At 38.8% G+C, this 20,463-nt stretch overlaps 1 protein-coding gene across 2 annotated transcripts; it reads right to left on the reverse strand.

Annotated features, from left to right (window-relative positions):
* Positions 1-654: 654 nt before the first annotated feature.
* On the reverse strand, positions 655-19,828 carry hivep2b (HIVEP zinc finger 2b). 2 transcript variants are annotated; one of them, XM_079634108.1, is made up of 9 exons: positions 19,688-19,828; positions 11,629-11,715; positions 10,006-10,097; positions 5,647-9,874; positions 5,375-5,517; positions 5,106-5,281; positions 4,934-5,029; positions 3,871-4,574; positions 655-3,062 (listed from the first exon to the last, which is right to left on the reverse strand). In XM_079634108.1, the coding sequence occupies exons 4-9, from the start codon at positions 9,595-9,597 to the stop codon at positions 2,628-2,630; spliced, it is 5,505 nt and encodes a 1,834-aa protein (XP_079490234.1). In that variant the 5' UTR covers positions 9,598-9,874; positions 10,006-10,097; positions 11,629-11,715; positions 19,688-19,828; the 3' UTR covers positions 655-2,627. The 2 variants fall into 2 exon arrangements, with proteins under 2 accessions (XP_079490234.1, XP_079490233.1); XM_079634107.1 differs by lacking the exon at positions 19,688-19,828 and having other exon boundaries at positions 11,629-11,833.
* Between the last annotated feature and the right edge of the window lie 635 nt (positions 19,829-20,463).

Raw genomic sequence — 20,463 nt, forward strand, 5'->3', positions numbered from 1 at the left:
TGTTTGTAAATATTTTGCAAGTAATAATCTCATTTTACGTATTCTCTAACATAATCACTGCGTAATGCTGACTGTTATTTATTTTAATACATTTGTCATTAAACTTCATTGTGTTATGTATTATTGTAGATGTATGTTTCATTGCAAACATTAAATCTCATTAATCTCTCATGACCACATATGGAGTCTTAAATTCATTAAAAAATTCCCAATAATTTTTTTTACTGAAATTTATATATAATTTGTAATGAAATTTTTTTTTTGTTAACATTAGTTATCATTAGTTAACATAAGCTAATAATGAACAATATACTTGTACAGCATTTATTATTCTTAGTTATAATTGATTTAAACATTTACTAATTTGTTAAAACCAAAAGTTGTATTTGCACAAAGGGGAATTAATGTATTGCTCATTGTTCATGTTGGTGAATGTTAACAAATGAGACCTTATTGTAAAGTGTTAACAAACAAAATAATGCAAAAAGAAGCATTTGGTAATGTGCTAAAGTACTTTATATGGTAAAGAAGCAAAAAACTTATCCTGAAACTTAAATTAGAGATGAAATTACATTTCCTTATTCATCTGATTTGTTTATTATAATTTATACGAATGTTGCATTTTGAGGTAAGAAAATCGTCAACCATTTTTTTATGGTAGAACTTTAATTTTCGTTTTTCTTTTCTAAAGGACATCTTGTAATCAGAGTAAAACAAAAACAAACATTTAAATAAGAAGAAATCAGCTGCCTTTATGGGCAAAACAAAAGAAACATTCATAAACTTCTATAAACGATGACCATGTACCAGTTCAAAGATAAATAACAGTTGTAACTTCCTAAAATGCCATAAACTGAAACTAGATACCTCAAAATCTTTAATATGTAATACTGTAAACATGACATGAAAGTTCGTCCATTATAAACTCAGTTTAAATTTACCATCTCAGCATTTTTAAATACTCAAGACTATTAATATAAATACCATAAACTGACTGCTACTTCATATGATATCAATATGTTTAATATGAGATAGCACTTATACCTTCTTTAAAGACATTTAAAATGACTTAGGTTAAAAATTCATACATTCAAACAGTCAGACAAGTTCACCAGACAAACCCATTCATCTGATGACAAGGAAAACCTGAAAAAAGCAACTATCCCTTCAAATATGCCATTTCATTTTTGTTTACTTCTACACAAGACACTCTTCAAAAGTAATTACAGTACATGATAGTGATTATGTGTGTGTGTTTGTGTTTGTAAATATGTATTTGTGTGTATAAACATGTAAATATGTGTGCATGTACTGTATGTGCACATATAATTGACTTAACAGTGACTGGAATGTTGTGTCAAGATTAATTCAATGAAAAAAAAAATCTAAAATTCAAAAGAGCTCCAATATTGATGACACGGCATTCAGTCTATCAGCTAAAGTGCTTCAAATAGTCATCTTAATGCACAATACTTACCACTTTTTATATAATAATATGCAGATCTATATTAAAAATGCCTTGTAATGACATTTCTTTGCTTAAGTGCAGAAAAATCTAAAGTTGAAAGGAAACGAGGTATGGTACATTTAGAAAAATACTATACGGTGGAGAAGGTTTAAACAAAAGGGCTTTTTAAAGAATTTAGGTTCATAATCTTGAACGTACATAATGCAGTTAAGTTATAAAGGTGCCAGCAAAAATATACAACAGCATACAAGGCAATGTCATAGCACAGCTTAATGCAAAATGCAAACTGTAACATACTGTACGTAATAAGTGCAATCTCAAAAAGCAACCACAATAGCTCATATTAGTTAACCTTAATGACCACCACTATTGTTAAGTGCATAAATAGGGTACATCGAATGACTTTCTCTCTTTGAGGGATATCCAAACATCTTCTTAAAAGGCACAAGCAGAAGTCAATGAAGACGAAGTCAGTTAGAATTGCGAGCAGTGCTTTGTATTATACTTGGGACTTGATGCACTTCCTGTAGGAATTGTTTAAATTGTCCTGTGAGATGCAGATTTGCAATTTAAATATTTTTCATGAAATACTGATCTAATATTTCTTTTTTGCACGTATTGTTGTAAATTCAAAGCTTATACACATTTATAGTTAAAATTGGTATGGCAGGTATAGAGAATATGGCATGTGCATTGAAATGAATGAAAATGCGAGATGTTGTGCATATTATTTGTTTCTGCCCACGTTACCAAAAACTCCACATAATCTTGGTCAGACTCCAAGGCCAAAAACACACTCTACACAAGTTTGATTTTTGTGCATTTTTACCTTCTGAAATGTGTCAGACTGCAATGTAAAATGCTGCAAGGTGGCGCTCTGAGTCATTGTTCTCTCTCAGGTCAACTATTGAGAATTTAAAACTTGGCTTGTTTACAGCAGCTACCTGAATAATAACACATCCAGTTTAATGGCACAGACACTTAAAGGTAACTCTATCGCCCCTTGAGTACAGAAGAACCGCCAGTGCAACACAAGAACGCACGTAAGGTATGTTCAACACAACCATTCACTATGTTTGAATACTTGCATAAAGTATGTTTCTGGTCTGAGCTTGGATTTAGTTTTACTTTTGAATGGGATTATACAATGCTTACAAAGTCAGCTTTTAGGTGGTTTATCGGCGGCATCTTCAGATGTGATTCTGAGGGATGCAATAGCTTTTGCACAGATGTAGACGCTCTCCTCCTTTTTATCATCTTTGCTATGAAGGCCAGTGGAAGAGGTTGCTACTTCTCCACTGTAGGCCACTCCAGGATCTAGGACAGGGGCTGAGGTCCGGCCAGAACTAGCCATTTCTAATATTTTCCCCTGTGGAATTGACGGGAGCGTATTTCTCTCCCCAGCAGCACCAGATATTGACGTGGAGGGCATTCTTATCCCACCAATAGGGATCATCGGAACAGGTGTTGGCACCTGTCCTTGAGAGTGCAAAGGCAAATGGCTGAAGATGTCTGGCAGCAGGGTTGTGGACAGATCCCTACTGCTGCATAGGCCAACAGGAACATACAGATTCTGAGGAGTATCCCCTTGATCCTGAAAAAGAAGAGAACGTTGTTCATGGTGCAGGGCAGGGTTTCCCAAAAGCATCGTATTTGTGGTAACAATTGCCACCAATGGTCTCTACGATCAACTTAGGCTTACGATGCTTTTGGGAAACGCAGCCCTGACCAGTTCATTCAGGTCTGTAAGCTGTTTTCAGAAAATCTGAAATTTTGGTATGAAAATGTGTTTTAAAGTATTTCATACTGTTATGTAATTTAGTCGCACTGCACCTGGCCTTATAACAATATATTTCACCCAAAAACTCTGCCATTATTTTGAAGGATCTCCATGCATCTTTCAATCTACACAAAGACAGCTCATAGGTTACAATGGCTGTCAAAAAGGACCATAAAATGTTATTGGTTTTCCCACATATGTTTCAGAGAAAAACATAACTGCATAAGAGTTAGGATCGACATGGGGGTCAGTAAACAATGACTGAATTAAATTTAAAATGTTTTGGGTGAACATTTTTTTAGCCTTTAAGGCTGAAAACTGTAGAAATCCTACATTGCAAAAACAGTTAAGAGGTGTACTCAATGGTTTTTAGACCTCACCAATATTTCTGATACAAATAAAAAATATTAGTTAAGTTATACAAATTATAAGGTACATTTTATTATTTTACAAATTACAAGGTACACTTTCCATCAGTAGAGCATGGCATTAGCAATGCCAAGATCATGGATTCAATTCCCAGGGAAAGCAAGAACTGTTAAAAATGTGTACCTTGAATGCAATACAAGTCACTTTGGATAAAAGTGTCTGCCAAATGCGTAAATATAAAAGCATAGCCTACCATTCCCACGTCTGAGTGCATTCCGATGATTGGTCTAAGGGGAGAAGCTTGAAATCTCACACTCCTTCCCGGATCCATGAGGGTCCTATGCTGATAAGACCCTCTCCGTGGAGACACAGCCCTGAGCACCCCTTTATGTCGACCCAGCGGAGACTGTGCTCGCTGCCCCAATGGGTCTGAACCTGTAGGTCTTACAGGTGACAGTTGCCGGATGGGTGAAAAGTCCCCTCTGATGCTCAGATCTCTCCTTGGAGAAATGGCCCTTAAAGGAGACGAATCACGGCATGACAACAGGTGACGTTGTGGCGAGAGATCTCCTCTTGGGGATATGTACCTCTGGCGAGGTGAATCCCAACAAGGCGACAGCAGCTGAGGTGGGCAAGACTCAAAGGAGCTGCTTGACTGCTCAAAGGTCAGATCATCCTCAATACTCTGAGAGGAAACTTCAAGCTGTTCCTTCAGTAGATTGCAGCTTGGGTCAAAATGTTTAGGGACACAACTGGACAGACATGGCTTGTTGACTGCATAGGACTGAGGACTTGTGCTTCTGGACAGCGTTTTTGGTGTAGAATCACCATCACATTCATCATCTTCATCATCGTCTGGTTCATCGTCATCGACACCATCAGAGTCTTCCACATCTGAGAACTGATGTTTAATGGTCGTTTCCAATGGCATTATACCAGAGGACTTCTGGGTGTCATCTACACAAGCAGCAAGAGCAACAACAAAAAATTAGCAAATTGTTCAGTATCACAATTAGTATCATGTTAGAATTAAGGCCCTTTTAAGAAAACAGATTTGGAGATTTGCTACTGAAAGCTAGCAACTATTCTACATCAAAAATAACTAAAGTAGGCTGTAAGCTATTCTTTACAAATGCATGAAAAATTAGTTTTCTACACTGAAGCTAAAGTATTGTCAACGAGAATCAACAACTTATATAAAAAAAAATTACGTAAATGTTCGACATTTAACACCTTGCTACTAACAAATGCAGCTAAACTAAAAGCTTCACTATTAGTGATACTACTGCCCAACATTACTTAAGTAAAGTTCCTACCAGCATCCTCTGTATTGTCCATGGCTGTGGGTGAAACTCCTAGTTCAAGGCATTTTTTCATGTGAGCTTTTGACTTCATATGCTTGGTGAGATTCCCTGAAAAAAAGACAGGGTTATTTTTCTATCCCAAACTTTTGCAGCTATCCTTGAATAAGAACATGGTAAAACCAACCTTTAGTTTTAAAAGCAAAGTTGCAGCATTTGCACATATATGGTCTCACATCCGTGTGCGTTCGAATGTGTTTCTTGAGCATGCTTGGCTTCTTACAACGAATGCCACACTCTTCACATATATACTTTCCACGACCACGACCCCTCACATACACATATTCCTCATTGGACTTGTACCTGATAAACAACCAAAAAAAGAGAACACTTTCATTAGGGGGCATTTCTACAGTCACGCATCAACACTAGCATTATCAAAGTACATATCCTTACCCTCCTTCAAAAATCTTCACACGGACTGGTTCTATTTGCCGTATGGTAGATGCAACATCCTCTCGTAAAGATTTGCACCTCTGGCTTATGTCTCTTATCCTCACTTCCTGTTTTGTATCTTCCTCTCTGTAGTCCGGAGTTACCTGCAATACCACAGAAAAATATTTGGTTCCTTTGGAACAGATGGCTAAACAAATATCAGAACATCGTAAAGGTAAATATAGCATAGTAGCAAGTGGCAAATCAGCAAAAACCAACAACAGGCAACATACTTGTTCTTGCTTCGGTCTCCAGGGGGTGGAGGTCACAAGTACTCCAGGCTGATGCATGGTAGCGATTGAATAAATAGTATTCTGCCTCCCCTGTTTGGATCGGAGAAGAGCAAGAACCATCCCAGTGCTAAGATCTGGTGGGTTAGGGTTATGGCATCTCACAAACCATGAGGCATACTCAGAGAAATGTGCCACTGTTTGGGTGCTATTTGGCTTAGTGGAGTTGAGATAGCACCAGCTCACACAAGTAGTAGTGTGAAGACCTGGAAACTTGGAGAACAGTAAAGCACCAGTGATTGCAGAGGGCATTGCACCTATTCCAGAACGATAACTAGCCATCATGTGTTCAGGTGTTGGTTTACGCTCAATCATAGCAGTGTCTTGAGGAATTATGGCAGAAGACTGTAACTTTGGATTGCTGTAAAAGTCTTGGCTGGCCTCATCCATATCTACTACCTCAGTGGGCTCACACAGCTCTGGGGTGCTTCCTGATTTGAAACCATTCTTGGAACTTTCTCTTTCACCTTCAAGATTTCCTAACTCAACAGCACTAAGCTCTTCAACAATCTGGCCATAAATGTTCTCATCTTTGACTCGTTTTTGCTGTTTCGCTTCAATAAAAAGTTCAATGCTACTTGCAGGTGAGAGCATGCGCTTGTTTGCTCCACCACTGGGGGCCTCTGTAGTAGAGATGGTTTTGGAGGTTAATGATAGAGGTATGCCTGTATTAAGCTTTGCTGGTGATGCCTGTGAGCTTTGCAGTAGTCGCCTTGGGTGCACTGACACTGGAGATAGATCACAACCTAGGATATTTTGTGGCAGGACAATGGCAAGACTTTGACAGGAGGAAGTTTTGTGTTCTATGCACGATAGAGGATTGTTTGTTTGAGAATCCAGAATATGAGATATGCTAGTGTACGTTATGTTTCCGTAAGATGGTACTTGCATCTGAATTCTGACAGGAACTAACAAGCTGGATGTGCTTTGACTTGCTAATGCTTGGTGAGCATGTGAAAGCACTGCTATCGTTGACAAAACATTCCCTAAACTCTGAGAACAATCTTCCTGGGGTTTTCTTAAGTTAATATAAGATTCAGATGCATTGGATTCTTCAGGTTCTTTCTTAATTAGAAGCATTATGCTATCCATGTCTTGAACATTGCAAACATTTGGTTTAGCATATTGAGATGATGCTTGCACTGGGCTATATTGTTTGGGTTGTGGAAATGGACTACTGGAAATCAAAGAGTACCTAATTTTCTCAATGGATTCCTCAGGTGTAAATGGTTTGCTTGGTGAGGTTGTTCTCTTGCTCATTTCATCTGAGACTGTACCACCTTGCATCTCGGGTTCACCACTTAATGATGCCTGCCTAACCAAGAAGGCCCTTCTACGCTCTTTAACCTCCTCCTGCCTAGATGTAGATGAAGGAGAAAGACTGCCATAATCAAAAGACTTACTTCGAAATTCTGGAACCTCTGAGGGTAATTTATAGGGTGCCTGCTCTGAAGCAGAACGTCTCATCTCTCTGTGATGACTTTGTGAACTACCTGGCACAGATAAGAACTCCAAAGGCTTATTAAACTCATCTGGGTTGGCTTGGGACACAAGGTTAAGGGTCTCCTCTCTGTCAAGGGACTGGGAAAAACTTGAGCTGTGAGATAAATTGCTATCTTGACTCGGGCTTCTGGAGAGACTTGTGCAAGCAGATTCAAAACTAGATTCTCCAGAAGAACATTCCAACTCTGCTAATCTCAAGCGTTTCTTTTTGGGTGGTAGTTTTTCCATTGGAAACTGTGACAGGGTTTCACTCCTCTGTGGCCACTGGAACTCTTCAGTGTGTTTTTCCTTCTGCTTGACCCCTACATCCTGAACTTTTTCTGGTCTGTCAGGCTCCACAGTTACTCTAATCTCGGGAACTTGGATACTGGGCTGCGATGGTGGCTGTTTAGGCATGTGGAGTTTCTGGTGTAGAAAACCGCTGCTTGCCCATTGCCAGTCTACCCCTTCTGTTCTGTGACCCTCCATGCTATGCTCCTTTTCCATGAATTTGTAAGTGCCAATTTTGTCTAAGGGGTGTGATCTAGCATCACTTGACTTTTCTGACGAGTTTAGTCTGTTTAATGAATTTGTGTGCTGAATGACAGATATAACATTACTGCCAGCCCTTCTATCAGTGTCAGAAAAGGCAGTGTCTAAAGTAGTTTGCTTAGTTTCAGGTTCCTCTGAGTGTCCAGAAGGCTTGACTTGGTTATGAAAGTCTTCTTCCTCCATGACATTTTTGTCTTTTCTTCGTTTCCTTGTAGAATTTTCAGATAAATAGCTTGGAGACATGGAACACAGATCAGATTCTTGACAGTTTTCTGCACCCATTTTGGAATCATCTATGCTGTGAATTTTCAAGTCTGATTTTAGGCTACAAGCCAGATGAGCGTAGCAGTCTGATTCTGCATGTCCTTCGTTAGCAGAGTGCTCAAACGCAGCTTGCCGCATTAGTCTTCTCATACCCATTGCACCCCTGTAGGTGACATCAGCACCTGTCAATCTTTCATCAAAGGAATTACTGCTTCTTAGCCCTTCTGGTGCATTTAGATTTGAATTAGATGATGTTGGAAGAGAATTACTGCGCAAGAATACACTACTCTCTGATGCCGTTTCCAGAAAGTCAGAGCTAGGGTTTTGACATTCTTGGTAATCTTCCTCTTGGAAGGACTCTGAATCAATTTTTATTGATCGAACTAGGTCTTTTTTGCTTCTGTGAATAGAGGAGTCTGTGTCACCAGGGATCATGCCTTTGTTCAATGTAATCATGAAGCTAGATGTGGCTTCATTTATGTCTGTCATGCAAGTTTGTACAGTGATTGATTGCTTTGGCCTGGTCGTTGGTCTATAACATTTCCCAAACATAATTTCTTGATACGATTTGGCATTCGCGCTCGACTGGTTGATCTGTTGCTCTGCACTCTCAGAACGTGAGAAGTATCCTGAATCAGTGCTGCCTTTACTGTATGAACTGGGCAGGGAAAGAGACTGATCAGAGTCTTGACTTTTCTTCTCCGAAAGCCGAAGTGCCAGTCTTTGCTTGATGGAGGAGAATTCAATAATTTGGTCCACCTGAGCAATAGCCGCAGGTGCCGACATTTCCCGGAACTGCCATAAAGATACTTTTCCTGATGACCCTGTTTCCTTTTTGACTGAAGTCTGAGCAGAGAACATGGTTTCCCCTTTTGCCTGTTTCCCTCCTTTTTCTTGCACAAAACCCTCTGTGTCTTTGATATGGCTTGTTGTATCCAAGGACAAGTCCTCCACAACTTCTTCATCGGTGTCACTGCTCTGCTCATCATCAAAACGCATCTCGCCCTCTGCCACAGTCAACTCCTCATCCATATGCTTGCTGTCTTGTTCTGAAAATGAAACCAATCCTGCTTTCACTGCATGGGTGTGAGATTTTCTGTGTTTGTAGAGATTGCTCTTAGTTTTAAATGAGAAACCGCAAGGAATGCACGGATACGGTCGTTCGCCAGTATGAGAACGGATGTGTTTCTTTAGTACGCTGGGTTTGGCACATGCTCTCCCACAATACTGGCATACATACTTCCCAGTCTTAATAGACTTCTGCTCCTTTTTGTGAAGGCCCTCTGACAGCAGCTCATATTCCGACTGAAGATATCGTTTGTTTGGGAGAGGAACGTTCTTCCTCCTGAGCTGGATGTGACACTGTTCTCTAGATTTTGATGTAAGACTATTTTCTGAAGCAAGGACCTGCGACTCCATACCAGGAGATGGACTTACAGCTGGGGTCCTGGGTTGCTCCACAAGTCTTATTTTGTCCTCTGAGCCAGAGGATTGGCCTCTTTGGGTCATCTCGGATGGCAAGTGTTTTTCGTCATCTTTGAAACTGATAATCTGTTTGGAACGTTCCGCTTCACCTGAGGTTTTAGTTGCCTCCATTATAAGGATTTGCTAACTACAGTTGCTACATTGCCCTTGGTTCTATGACAACGAACATCTTCTTGCTTCGATTAAAGTTCTCACTTAACTTGGAAGTTTAATCCTTCAGTGCTTTAAACAGCTCCCTATGATTGTGCAGCAGTCAGTCCACCAGCATAATTTTCAAAAATGATGAAATAATCCTTTCAACATGTTCAAGAGCATAGTTCAGTCAAGTTGTTTAAAAATGGTCTCCATCTCTATATACATTTAGGCCTGGGCACCACATCCAAATGGTCTGCAAACAGTAAAAAAAACATGTTATCAGCAAACAAGTGAAAAACATTTCAATTACTGTATGGTGAAGTATAACTTGAGTAGTATAATGAAATGTTACTTCTTCAAGCCCATCTTGGCCCATAAACTCACCATGCCCTGAGTAGAGTGTTTCTGAAGGCAGTGTGCCAGCACCATCTCTGTGTCTTTCTGAGGTTTGTGATTGATGCGAAGGTCGTCTCAAACTGTAAGGTCAAGAATTCCTCAATTAGAAAATTGACCAAAACTACAAGTACAACAAGTACACGCCTGTGCAAGGATAATAAGGAGGTATAATCTCTATTTGGAATGTTGTTGTTGCTATTCAAAGAAATCTAAAAAGAAATCTGGCTAATCCTGAAATATGAATGAATATAAATAACTCAATTATATACATTACCGTTAAAAAGTTTGGGGTCAGTAAAAGGTTTTGAAATAAATTAATACTTTTATTAAGCAAAAATGCACTATATTGACCCTTCACAGTAAAATACATTTACAAAAGATTTCTATTTTCTATTACACATAAAAGCTTTTGCAAATTTTTGATGTAAGGATGTATCCAAATGCTCATGATTCAAGGGAACAAATGTAAAAGATCTACCATTGAAAACCCCCAATTGATGCACTGTTCTGAATATTAGGAAGAATGTGTCTACCTCAGTATACAGTGTCTGGTGGTTTACGTCAAATACCCTGTAGAATGTCAAGAGAGTCTAAAGACTAGTGAATGTATCTACAAATGTCTGACCAAATTCCATTATATTAATATTAAAATGTTACTGCTCAATTAAGTCAACAGGTACAATATGAACAGGATATAAAACAATAATATTGCAAATTATACAACCTCTGCCTACACAATTTGAGAAGACGTGCAAATATAATTACCATCTGCATACATCAGAGTGTGTATAATGAGGTTACATAAGGTTATCTGGTTCAAACCTCTTAATTAGGACATTCAAACTCTAAAGCCATTAGAGAAGAAATATCAAGCTCTGCCAGGCTATAAAACCTAAAACCGAACTTTGACATGGTCTACAATGAAGTCAAATGTTTCCCACGGGTCGAGTATCTAAACAGCCTGTCTGTCTGATGATAGCAAACAGAGAAGAGAGAGGGTGTAGGAATGGTAAAATACAGCGATCAGATGTGCTTTTTTCAAGGTCAATCTTAATCCTGCATTGTCCTCAACACATTGAAAAAGAATATGGTGGATAAACCTGTCAGAGGCTAAATGCACCTTTAAAAACTGGGCTGACAAGTGTCAATGGTGCCACAGAATTCAGTACGAAGACATGGGGCAATGATCGATGTGAATTTATCCTTTAAGAAAAACATCGAAACTCATCTGTAATAGTGAACATAATACTAGAAGTAGCTAAGTTTGACCTTCGATCATCCTTTAGATGATCACACATGCATCTGCATTAATGCATCCACACTACAACAACAACAACCAGAGGAACATATCAAAGCCAGAGGCGGGAAAATATAACCAGACTCCAGAGAATGCCATTACGTCATATCAGCCCCCCCATGGCATCACTACCCAGCGGAATGCCTGGCATCTCATGAAATACAGCTGTGTTGCATCTTAAAACTATAGCAGGCACATAGAAGAGCTTATCTTACTTCAAAAAAGCAGAGCAGTCGAGGACCGACTTTGACGAGTCACCTGCTTTTGAGTCCCAGTAAGACATATAACACACTGATTGCCATCAACCTACAAACCTGGAGTCCAAATTCAGCCTTGTCCAATGTCTCCAGTCAAATGCAGATGTTCTCATAATTCCTGCTTCCCGTATTGCTGTACATCACCTTCAAAAAAAGACAAATGTGCCAGGAATAAGTCTCAACAGTCATCCATGTCTTGCTCAATAAGAGTACATTAGAAGACCTACAGATGTAAGCGAGTCACCACAGAAAATACCTCACTGAGACGCGTATCCAGGAACAAAAATAGAAAAGGGACCCTGTGAAGGGTTATGCAACGGCCCACATCTGAGCCACTTTTGCATCAGCGCAAAGGAGAAGTGAATGGCCATGCTGCTGTCTCACTGCTTGTGAAAAGGGACTGAATGCAGAAAGGTTTTGAATAAAACTAAACCTAAATTGCACTGAAATAAAAGATTCAAGCTGTGTGTGTAGAATTGCTCGTCCTATTTCTGCAATATGCAGTAACTATGGCAGATTCTAATAGTATGATACGCTATTCTGAACACATGTACAACTGGAACTGAAAGTCCTGATAGTTGCAAAGCCAGCTGTCATTAGCCATGTAGCTCCTGATGAGTGTGATAAATGATCAGCAGCACCGTCTTAAAGTCAAAACGAAATCCTAACTGCCATTTGCTCTTTTAATATACAGTATGCTCTTGGTTTTATTTTACTGTATTTATTGATGCACATTATTTAAAAACCACATTTGCATTCATAATGTTTCATCAAAATGTGATAGTACAACAGTGTCCATCCCCTTTTTCAGCTGCCTTGGTTCTTATTACTATATACACATACATAAGTATTTTCAGAGCGCAGACCATAAATCAACAACCTCTTAACTCACGGTAGCTCTGTCTTTAAATGTGTAATTGTATATTTATGTACTTGGCAGAAGCTTTTTTCCAAAGCGACTTAAATTGCATTTCAAGGTAAACGTTTACATTCTTATCAGTTCCTGCTTTCCCTGGGAATCAAACCCATGACCTTGGCATCGCAAGCACCAACGCTCTACTGTTTGAGCTATATTATTGTATATAATATATATACATTATGTATATATACATAATACATATTATAATAATTATTAATTTAAATGTATATTATAATATGTTCCCTAGTGAAAAACCTAGCAAAATGTATTTAAAATACAATTATTCCATACTAAGTACAAATCCATTAACATATTTACTGACATATCGCTTGAGACTTACTGATATAAATATTATAAACTTTATTTGGAGTACATCTTTATTGCACAATGCACATTTCTTAATATTAAGTTTTAATCAATGTGTTTTAATATCACTATTAGTAAGGATAGTATGATCTCTGTATAATATTAGTCTTTAAATGCAAAATATTTAAAGTGCACCTAAAGTATACTTGCAATAGTTCCATTTTACCACAATCAAATATACTTATATATTTACTTTAGTTGGACTTCGGCACTATTTCTGGATAACTAAAGTGAAATAAGTACAAAATTAGTTGAGCCAGTTTAGCAAATTTTAAGTGTACTAATTTTGTATACCAAAAGTACAATTGCAGGATATTTTTATTAAATAAATATGTAAATTAATTTGTAGTATGCTTAGCATAAAATAAACGGATTTCAAATACATTTTAGTATATTTATTTTTCACTTTAGGGTTATCATTAAAAATCAATGCCATGGAGAAAATGAATGGGACTTTTACTTTCGGAACCCAACTCTGTTACACTCTAAATCGCTCCGGCTCTGAAACAACATTCCTTTTATGCTGACATCATGAATTCCTCTCAGTCACCATGACATCATGAATTTTTTCATGATGGACGCTTTTTATCCAAAGAGTCTTTACAAAAGAAATCAATTTGTGGAAGCAAATGGGAGTTTTAATACAATTTTAAGTAAACAACTGAAGGTAAGCCCTTGTTCAGGGTAGTAAATCCTCACTACGTCTCAATTGGCGTTTAACCTTGACCTTTCAACACAATACAATTTACACAGCTAAAAATACTTGACCTGCCATGACCATCATCTTAAGTTACAACGGGGGAAGACAACTGCACTGCATTAGAGGAGCGGAGGGGGTCAGGACAACATGATACGCTACAGATACCGTCAGTGAGTTGTAGTCTTAGTCTATTAAGTAACATTGTAGCCCGCCATGTATTACAAAAACAAGCAAGCATCACTATTACTATTGCTTTTAATCAGAGCTACAGTAGTGATTTGATCAAACTCTTAGTATTGCATTTTGGCAAGCGACTCATTTTCACTCATGCGTTCTCCGGGCATGAATGACTTACACTGAAAAATGTTACCCATTTTGTTACTTGGGGTGAGTTTACACGACAACAATGTACTAAAAACAGAAAAGTTGTCTCATAAAGATGACAACATTGTCAAAATGATCCCTGTTCACACGGATCCGCGAAAACGACTAAAAATGCTGTATTATTAATGCCAGGTCAGTTGTTGGCGATGTCACTTTGTAAAGACAACTACACGCCTATAGACTGAACACGTAATATCCATGAACATGACGTCACCGGTTTCACAAATTCACCTTTTTAGTGAAGATGATAACGGTATCGGTTTCAAAAACATGACAAGATATTAAGGCTTGTTTACTTTTTTTTTTTTTAAAGATCAAAATTGAGCCTATCTTTTGTAAGATTTGTCTGACCCCACTGGTAGATTTTTCCTTGTTTTAAACTAAAACTCACCTAAATTTGATATGTTTATTTAGAAATCGTATGTTATTTTGCTTCTTAATATCTTGAAATAAGAATGTTTAGATATTTGTACTGGAAAACAAGACAAAATACTGAGTGAGAAAATCAGATATTGCAGTGTATAATTGTCATTTGTGAACAAAACAACAACAACAACAACAACAACAAAACAGTGGCAAACATATCTCATAGACTTGCATTGAAGAAGAGAACCAAGCTAAAGATTTGTGCAAGCAAGCAACCACCCACAATATACCTTAGCACACTATCAAAAAAAACTTACTCAAAGCACTTTAGTAACAGCATAACAACACCCGAGCAATAGTGCAACAAGTTTTGAATGGGCAACTACCACTCTATTCTTGAATAATGCTTTTTTTGCTGAGTCAGGAAAGCTGTGTTTACGTCCAGTTTATGTGAAGCATTAATAGTACAGAAGCAGACCTGAACAACAGTTTATTTATTTTCACAGAATGCAGTAATTCATCATTGTGACACGACCAGCCATTGGAGGAGGAACGTTTGCACACTATCAAATCACATGCAAATGTGCAGATTTCCGCTGGTCAGCAGACTCGTGTGGAAAAGCCGAGCAGGAGGACCCGCTGGGACAGACCATCATATTTATAGAGAGACGAGAGACTTGACCTTCAATGCTTGTGGAGGATCAGCCATTTCAGGGCAGTTCCACAGTATCCTTAATGCAGAAAGCTGCAGTGCCACTCTCTCTCTCTGCATATATATATATATCATCTGTGATGCTAAGTTACATTTTCATCATTATAACTCATACTATTATTATATGATTTGCTGCTCAAGAAAAATTTCTTATCAATGTTGAAAAGAGTTGTTATTTTGTCACAATAAAAGTCACTTTTCATCAATGTAATACAACCTTGCTGAATGAAAGTATTTATTTTGTTAAAGAAAAATCTTACTGACCTCAAACTTTTGAACAAAAGCGTACATATACAAACAAATATAAATAGCATATAACAAGCTTTGCAATGCCTTCTCCCTGAAACATACATGTACAGTACATTTATTAAAATGTCTTACTCTGCATGCCATGTTTACATATTTAAATATATAATATTTTAATATTAATCGTTAACTGATTAATCATAATTTTCATCAAGTATGTGCAGATTCCTGTCAGCCCCACAAAGGTTTGATAATTGCACTAAAAGTGTGCCATATGCAAATGGCCTTGATCTGGAAATTATACTGTAAATGTCACTCACCACGCATGTGTTGTGCAGAAAAGAGGAATGTTCCCATGGCAACAAAAACGGCTATTTCTGCTGCACTTCACGTTCTTTGTCTCACATAAGTGGATATTCAATAGGCTAACAGGCATCCTCAAGTAACCCTCGTGCACCTGTGACATCACATGCTTACCAACCCCCCTTACAGAACAGATGAGAATCTGTAGAATGCATACATCGTTCACCAGGTAACCTAAAATGTGCTTGATATAAAGCATTTTTTGAATGGTTTTAATCCAGTAACTGTACACTGCGGTACTCTAGAAATAGATCTTTAAAGGAATTGTTTAACCAAAAATTAAAATTTTATCCTTATTTATTTCCATTTTGTTCCAAACCTGTACTCTGCTATATTTTCTATGGAACACAAAAAGTTTTCTATGGTTTCAGTCCAATGATGATGAAGAGGATAAACACTTCTTGTTTTTATTTAAATAAAGTCAGCTCAGGTAATCCACAGATGCGAGACAGCATTCAAGCACAAATACATAAACAATAATACAGGACAATAAATGGGACTAAAGAACTAAAGAGGAACATAAATACACAGAAATAATAAACTGAATACAGACAGGTGTGCTCGTTACATGAATGCCCATGACAACTGATTAGTGGCGGGAAACTACAACAAAGGAAACATGTAACTGAAAAGAAACAAGCCAAAAGTCCATGAAAATGAAACTAAAGCTAAACAGAACATAATGGTGACAGAACTCTAGACCCTCCAGAAAGGTACGGCCTCGCACTGTAACATATCGACTGAGGGGTAGGAAGGGTGGGGGTGCTGAAGGCAGAAAAAAAACAGACTAGGCAGGAGGGACGGGGGCGGAGCAGATGGTGGGACGACCCCTGAAGGAGCTGACGGTGGACACAGGACTGATGGTGGAAGAAACCATGGAGAAGGCAATGGCAGGATGATGCAGGTGGAAGCCCAGAGCACAGTTGGTACACAGGCCCACGGTGGAATCGATGGTGGTAGGGGCCAGTGTGGAATTAGTGGCCCGACCGCCAGCGATGGAGCCGAGAAATCTGGAGACCCGGGTGAAGCTGAGGCAATGCCAGGACCGGAAGACACTGTAGGATCCTGAGCCGCAGCTACGTGCCAAGGAATTGAAGCCAGGGTGCCAGTGGATTGAGGCGACTCTGGTGCGAGCGAGGACCAAGGCAGATCCGCAGGGAAGGCGGAGCCTGACGGAGCCGAAGCGGTGGAGGGACGAAGCACAGCGAGAGGCCTGGAAGTCCGCGCCACAGACAGAGCGACATCTGACCAAGGAGGGATGAGGGAGCCCGGTGGAGCAGTGAGGACGATGATCCCAGGTGGAGCCTAGGGGCCGAGGAGCCACGCTGGAGCCGACTGGTCGAAGGGCCGAGGTGGAGTTACGGGAATGGCGGTCTGAAGCGAAGCCATGGGATCCAAACGCAGAGCTGGTGCCCAGCTTATATGAGGCGGAGCCAACTTACAGTCTAGTTCCAACAGTGGAGACGAGTGACTGAAGGGCGCGGTGAAGGCAGGGCAGAAGGAGCGACTGATATGGGCAGAGGAGGTGGGAGAGAGAGGCAGGCTGGGTGTATTATCCCCAACAATGAAGTCTTTGAGCTGAACAGGACCAGTGGCGATCAAGGCATTTAACTGGGTAGGACCAGCAGCGATGAAGGCTTTGGGCTTGGCAGAATCAATGGAGGAAGGCTGTCATCAAGTGGGCAGAGTACAAGTCCAAGACAGAGAGATTAGTGATGAGTCGATTAAGTCGATGAGTTTTGCTGCAAAATCCTTTTTGTGTATTTCTTTTTTTTATAAATCAATGTATAATCACTCACCCATACTAACCCACATGACAATTTCCACAACATCTTAGCAATAACACATACACAAATATAAGTAATAATAACAAACAAAAACTTCTCTTCAAGAACTTTTTCAACATAAATGGTAAAAAAAATGTGTGTGTGGCGTGCATATTTCAAATTCAAAAAGAAATAATTTTACATTGCAGATTAATTTTTTTTGAACATCATTCACTTTCACTCGTTGGTATTTGAGATCAAACAATACAGGACGTGTAATATAAACGCTGTTTGTCTGATAAAAAGTTTAAATAGATGAATAATAAATGAATAATAATAAAAGGAAATGGGGGGAGGGGCTTTAAACTAATAGATACTTCAAGCATTCATTTATTCCTCTTCTTTAACTTAATTGTTTACTTGTATTAAGAGATTTAACTATCACCAGAATAATAATTAATGTCATTAAAGTAATCTATGAAAGGTTGCTTTCTTTTTCAAGGAGAATCTGGTTTTCTCTAGCTCAAAAGGCTTCATTACATCCCTCATTTCATGTACATGTGTAGGGGCAGCTTTCTATTTCCAGTTTAATCAAATTAATCCTCACACTAGTAGACTGCAAAATCCATTTTCTGTTCTGGTCTGGTATTTCTGGTATTCTGTCACGTTTCAGTACAATGATGACGAAGAAGATTTAGAAGTGTTTTTATTTAAACAAAGTCAGCCCAGATAATCCACAGATGTGAGACAGCGTGCAAACACAAACACATGAACAATACAGGACAATGAATGTGAACTAAAGAGGAACTTAAAAGATAATAAACTGAATACAGACAGGTGTGCTCGTTAAATGAATGTCCAAAGGAAACTGGTAACTGAAGAGAAACAAAGTTAAAGTCAGTGAAAAGGAAACTGAATCTAAACATAATGTTGACAATTTAATTTGTAACAGTATTTTTTCTTCTTTATTAGCATAAAAGCAGGAGCGTCGACAGTGAAGGACGAAAGAGGACCAGGCCTGGATTTTACGTTGTGTTTATGTGTGTGCTTTACTTTCGTTTTGTGTTTATTTATTTATTGAATAAAGTGTTGAATGTTCCCCAGTTCCTGCCTCCTTCCCTTATCAACTAACCTTGTTACAAGAACAAAATGAATGACTAAACTAAAAATTATTTAAATTTCAGCCTATTTCCCACACAATAAAGACGCATCTCTTTAGCCAAGCATTCACATAATGCATCTCATACCTTTTATACTACAGTTAAATCAGATCAAATGCATTCATATTATGAACAGCAGCTACGCTAATTATTTCCCATCTGCCTTCTTTTGTTGTTATCTCGGGACGCCTGTCCCGAGATAACTCAAATAGAGTTCGTCAGCTCCAGTTATGTATCCAGCCCCTCATGGAGACTTCAGATGCCCCAAAGAGACGACTCGACGCCTGTGACGAGACGACCCAACGCCGGCGATATGTTATGCCCTAAATGTATGATTAACTAACTGTATTTTTGTATGTACATTTCTGAAATGCATTTTCTGTAAAGCTGCTTTGAAACAATATGTATTGTGAAAAGCGCTATACAAATAAATTTGAATTGAATTGAATTGAACAATGCATTTGATCAATGCAAGTCTATAGTGCACAATAGACTACTGTTATAATTATTTAATGGCATTTTTTGTTTGTTTGTTTGTTTGTTTGTTTGTTGTAGAGGTATGGAGAAAATTTCAGGATTTTCATTTTTGGGTGATTTATTTCTGTAATGCCACAACTGTATGTCTTCAGTCCTCACAGTGCATCTTCCCAGTATTTCTCAGACTAGAGAAGGTCACAAGCTTTAGACTGAAATAAATGCCTTGAGTTGCTCAGTGTTATTCTGATGAACAGTGTTCTCTGATCACCATGGCAACACATGCTAAGTGCTATTTCACAGTGAATGAAGAGGCAATGAATAGGCTTCCATTGAAGTGTGCAGGACTCGAATCATGACTCATGATCAAAACCATTTTAACATGTCTAGATGAAATGAATGCATGTCCAAACATGCCCATACAAGCTCTGCTGACCAATACCATCTCGGATTACCAAAACTTTGCCAATATTTACTGTATTTAACAGTTGTTTTACACATTAATCGCTCAAAGAATATTTATAAACACACAACATCTCTCTTACTGGATCTCCAGAGCATCAACAGCAGCCAAAAGTCCAATACGTCCTGCATCCCAACCATGAGCCAGGATAAAAAGCCTTCACATTATCATGTTCAGATCATATCTAACTCTCTCACCTGGCCAGATCTCCTCATTCAAACCCATTCAGCTCCCTCAGGTTAGGTTCCCATCCTCAGTGTATGACTGCCAAGAGTCCTATTTTACACTGACTTCTTTCTGTTAGACACTGCTACAATCCTCTTACTCACATGAGCAGTGGGAAGTAAGTGGAAAATGATCATGTTTCTTGGCATTAACACGTGTGTGATGATTGGCTGAGGGCTGATGTCCATCACCGTGACAACACGCTCCTGGCAATGGCAGCAGCCGGAGAGGAATATACACAGGGACAGAAATAGATTTCTGCTCACTCCGGAGCACCACAATCCCAGCACAGAGGAAGGGAGGGAATCTGAGACGGAAGATGAATGCAGACATAAGAAAGCAAGGACATTAGCTTAGAGTATCACACCTGCGGCGTGCCACTGCTCAATGCTCACTGTGTGTCCACTGCAGAGACGTACTGTTTTGGGGAACAGTAGTGTGGACTTCTTTGCACAACTTACTCCCGGTTTCACAGACTAGGCTTAACTAATCGCAGACTAAAATGCATGTTTGAGCTGAAAGCAACTTGCAGTGACATATCTTAAAATACGTCATTGTTTTGTCTCAAGATGCACACCAGTAATGTTTTTTTTCTAAGGCTAATTTATAAAAGCTTCTTCAAGCAGGGCTATGCAGTTTCGTGAATTTCTTCGCTGTATTCTCGCTTTTTGCTCGCAGGTTTCTCTATAGAGCTCCCCCTACAGCTTCGGAATAGATATTTGACAACAATGTTGAAAAACTCGTTGGC

This window comes from Phoxinus phoxinus, assembly GCF_949152265.1.
Source record: "Phoxinus phoxinus genome assembly, chromosome: 13".
NCBI classification, from domain to species: Eukaryota; Metazoa; Chordata; class Actinopteri; order Cypriniformes; family Leuciscidae; genus Phoxinus; species Phoxinus phoxinus.

Coding starts and splice junctions, on each gene's coding strand:
- hivep2b (XM_079634108.1), bottom strand. CDS start 9,597: ATGGAGGCAACTAAAACCTCAGGTGAAGCGGAACGTTCCAAACAGATT. Junction 5,282..5,374: donor GTGAAGATTTTTGAAGGAGG/GTAAGGATATGT, acceptor GTTGTTTATCAG/GTACAAGTCCAATGAGGAAT. Junction 4,575..4,933: donor GGACAATACAGAGGATGCTG/GTAGGAACTTTA, acceptor CTGCTTGTGTAG/ATGACACCCAGAAGTCCTCT.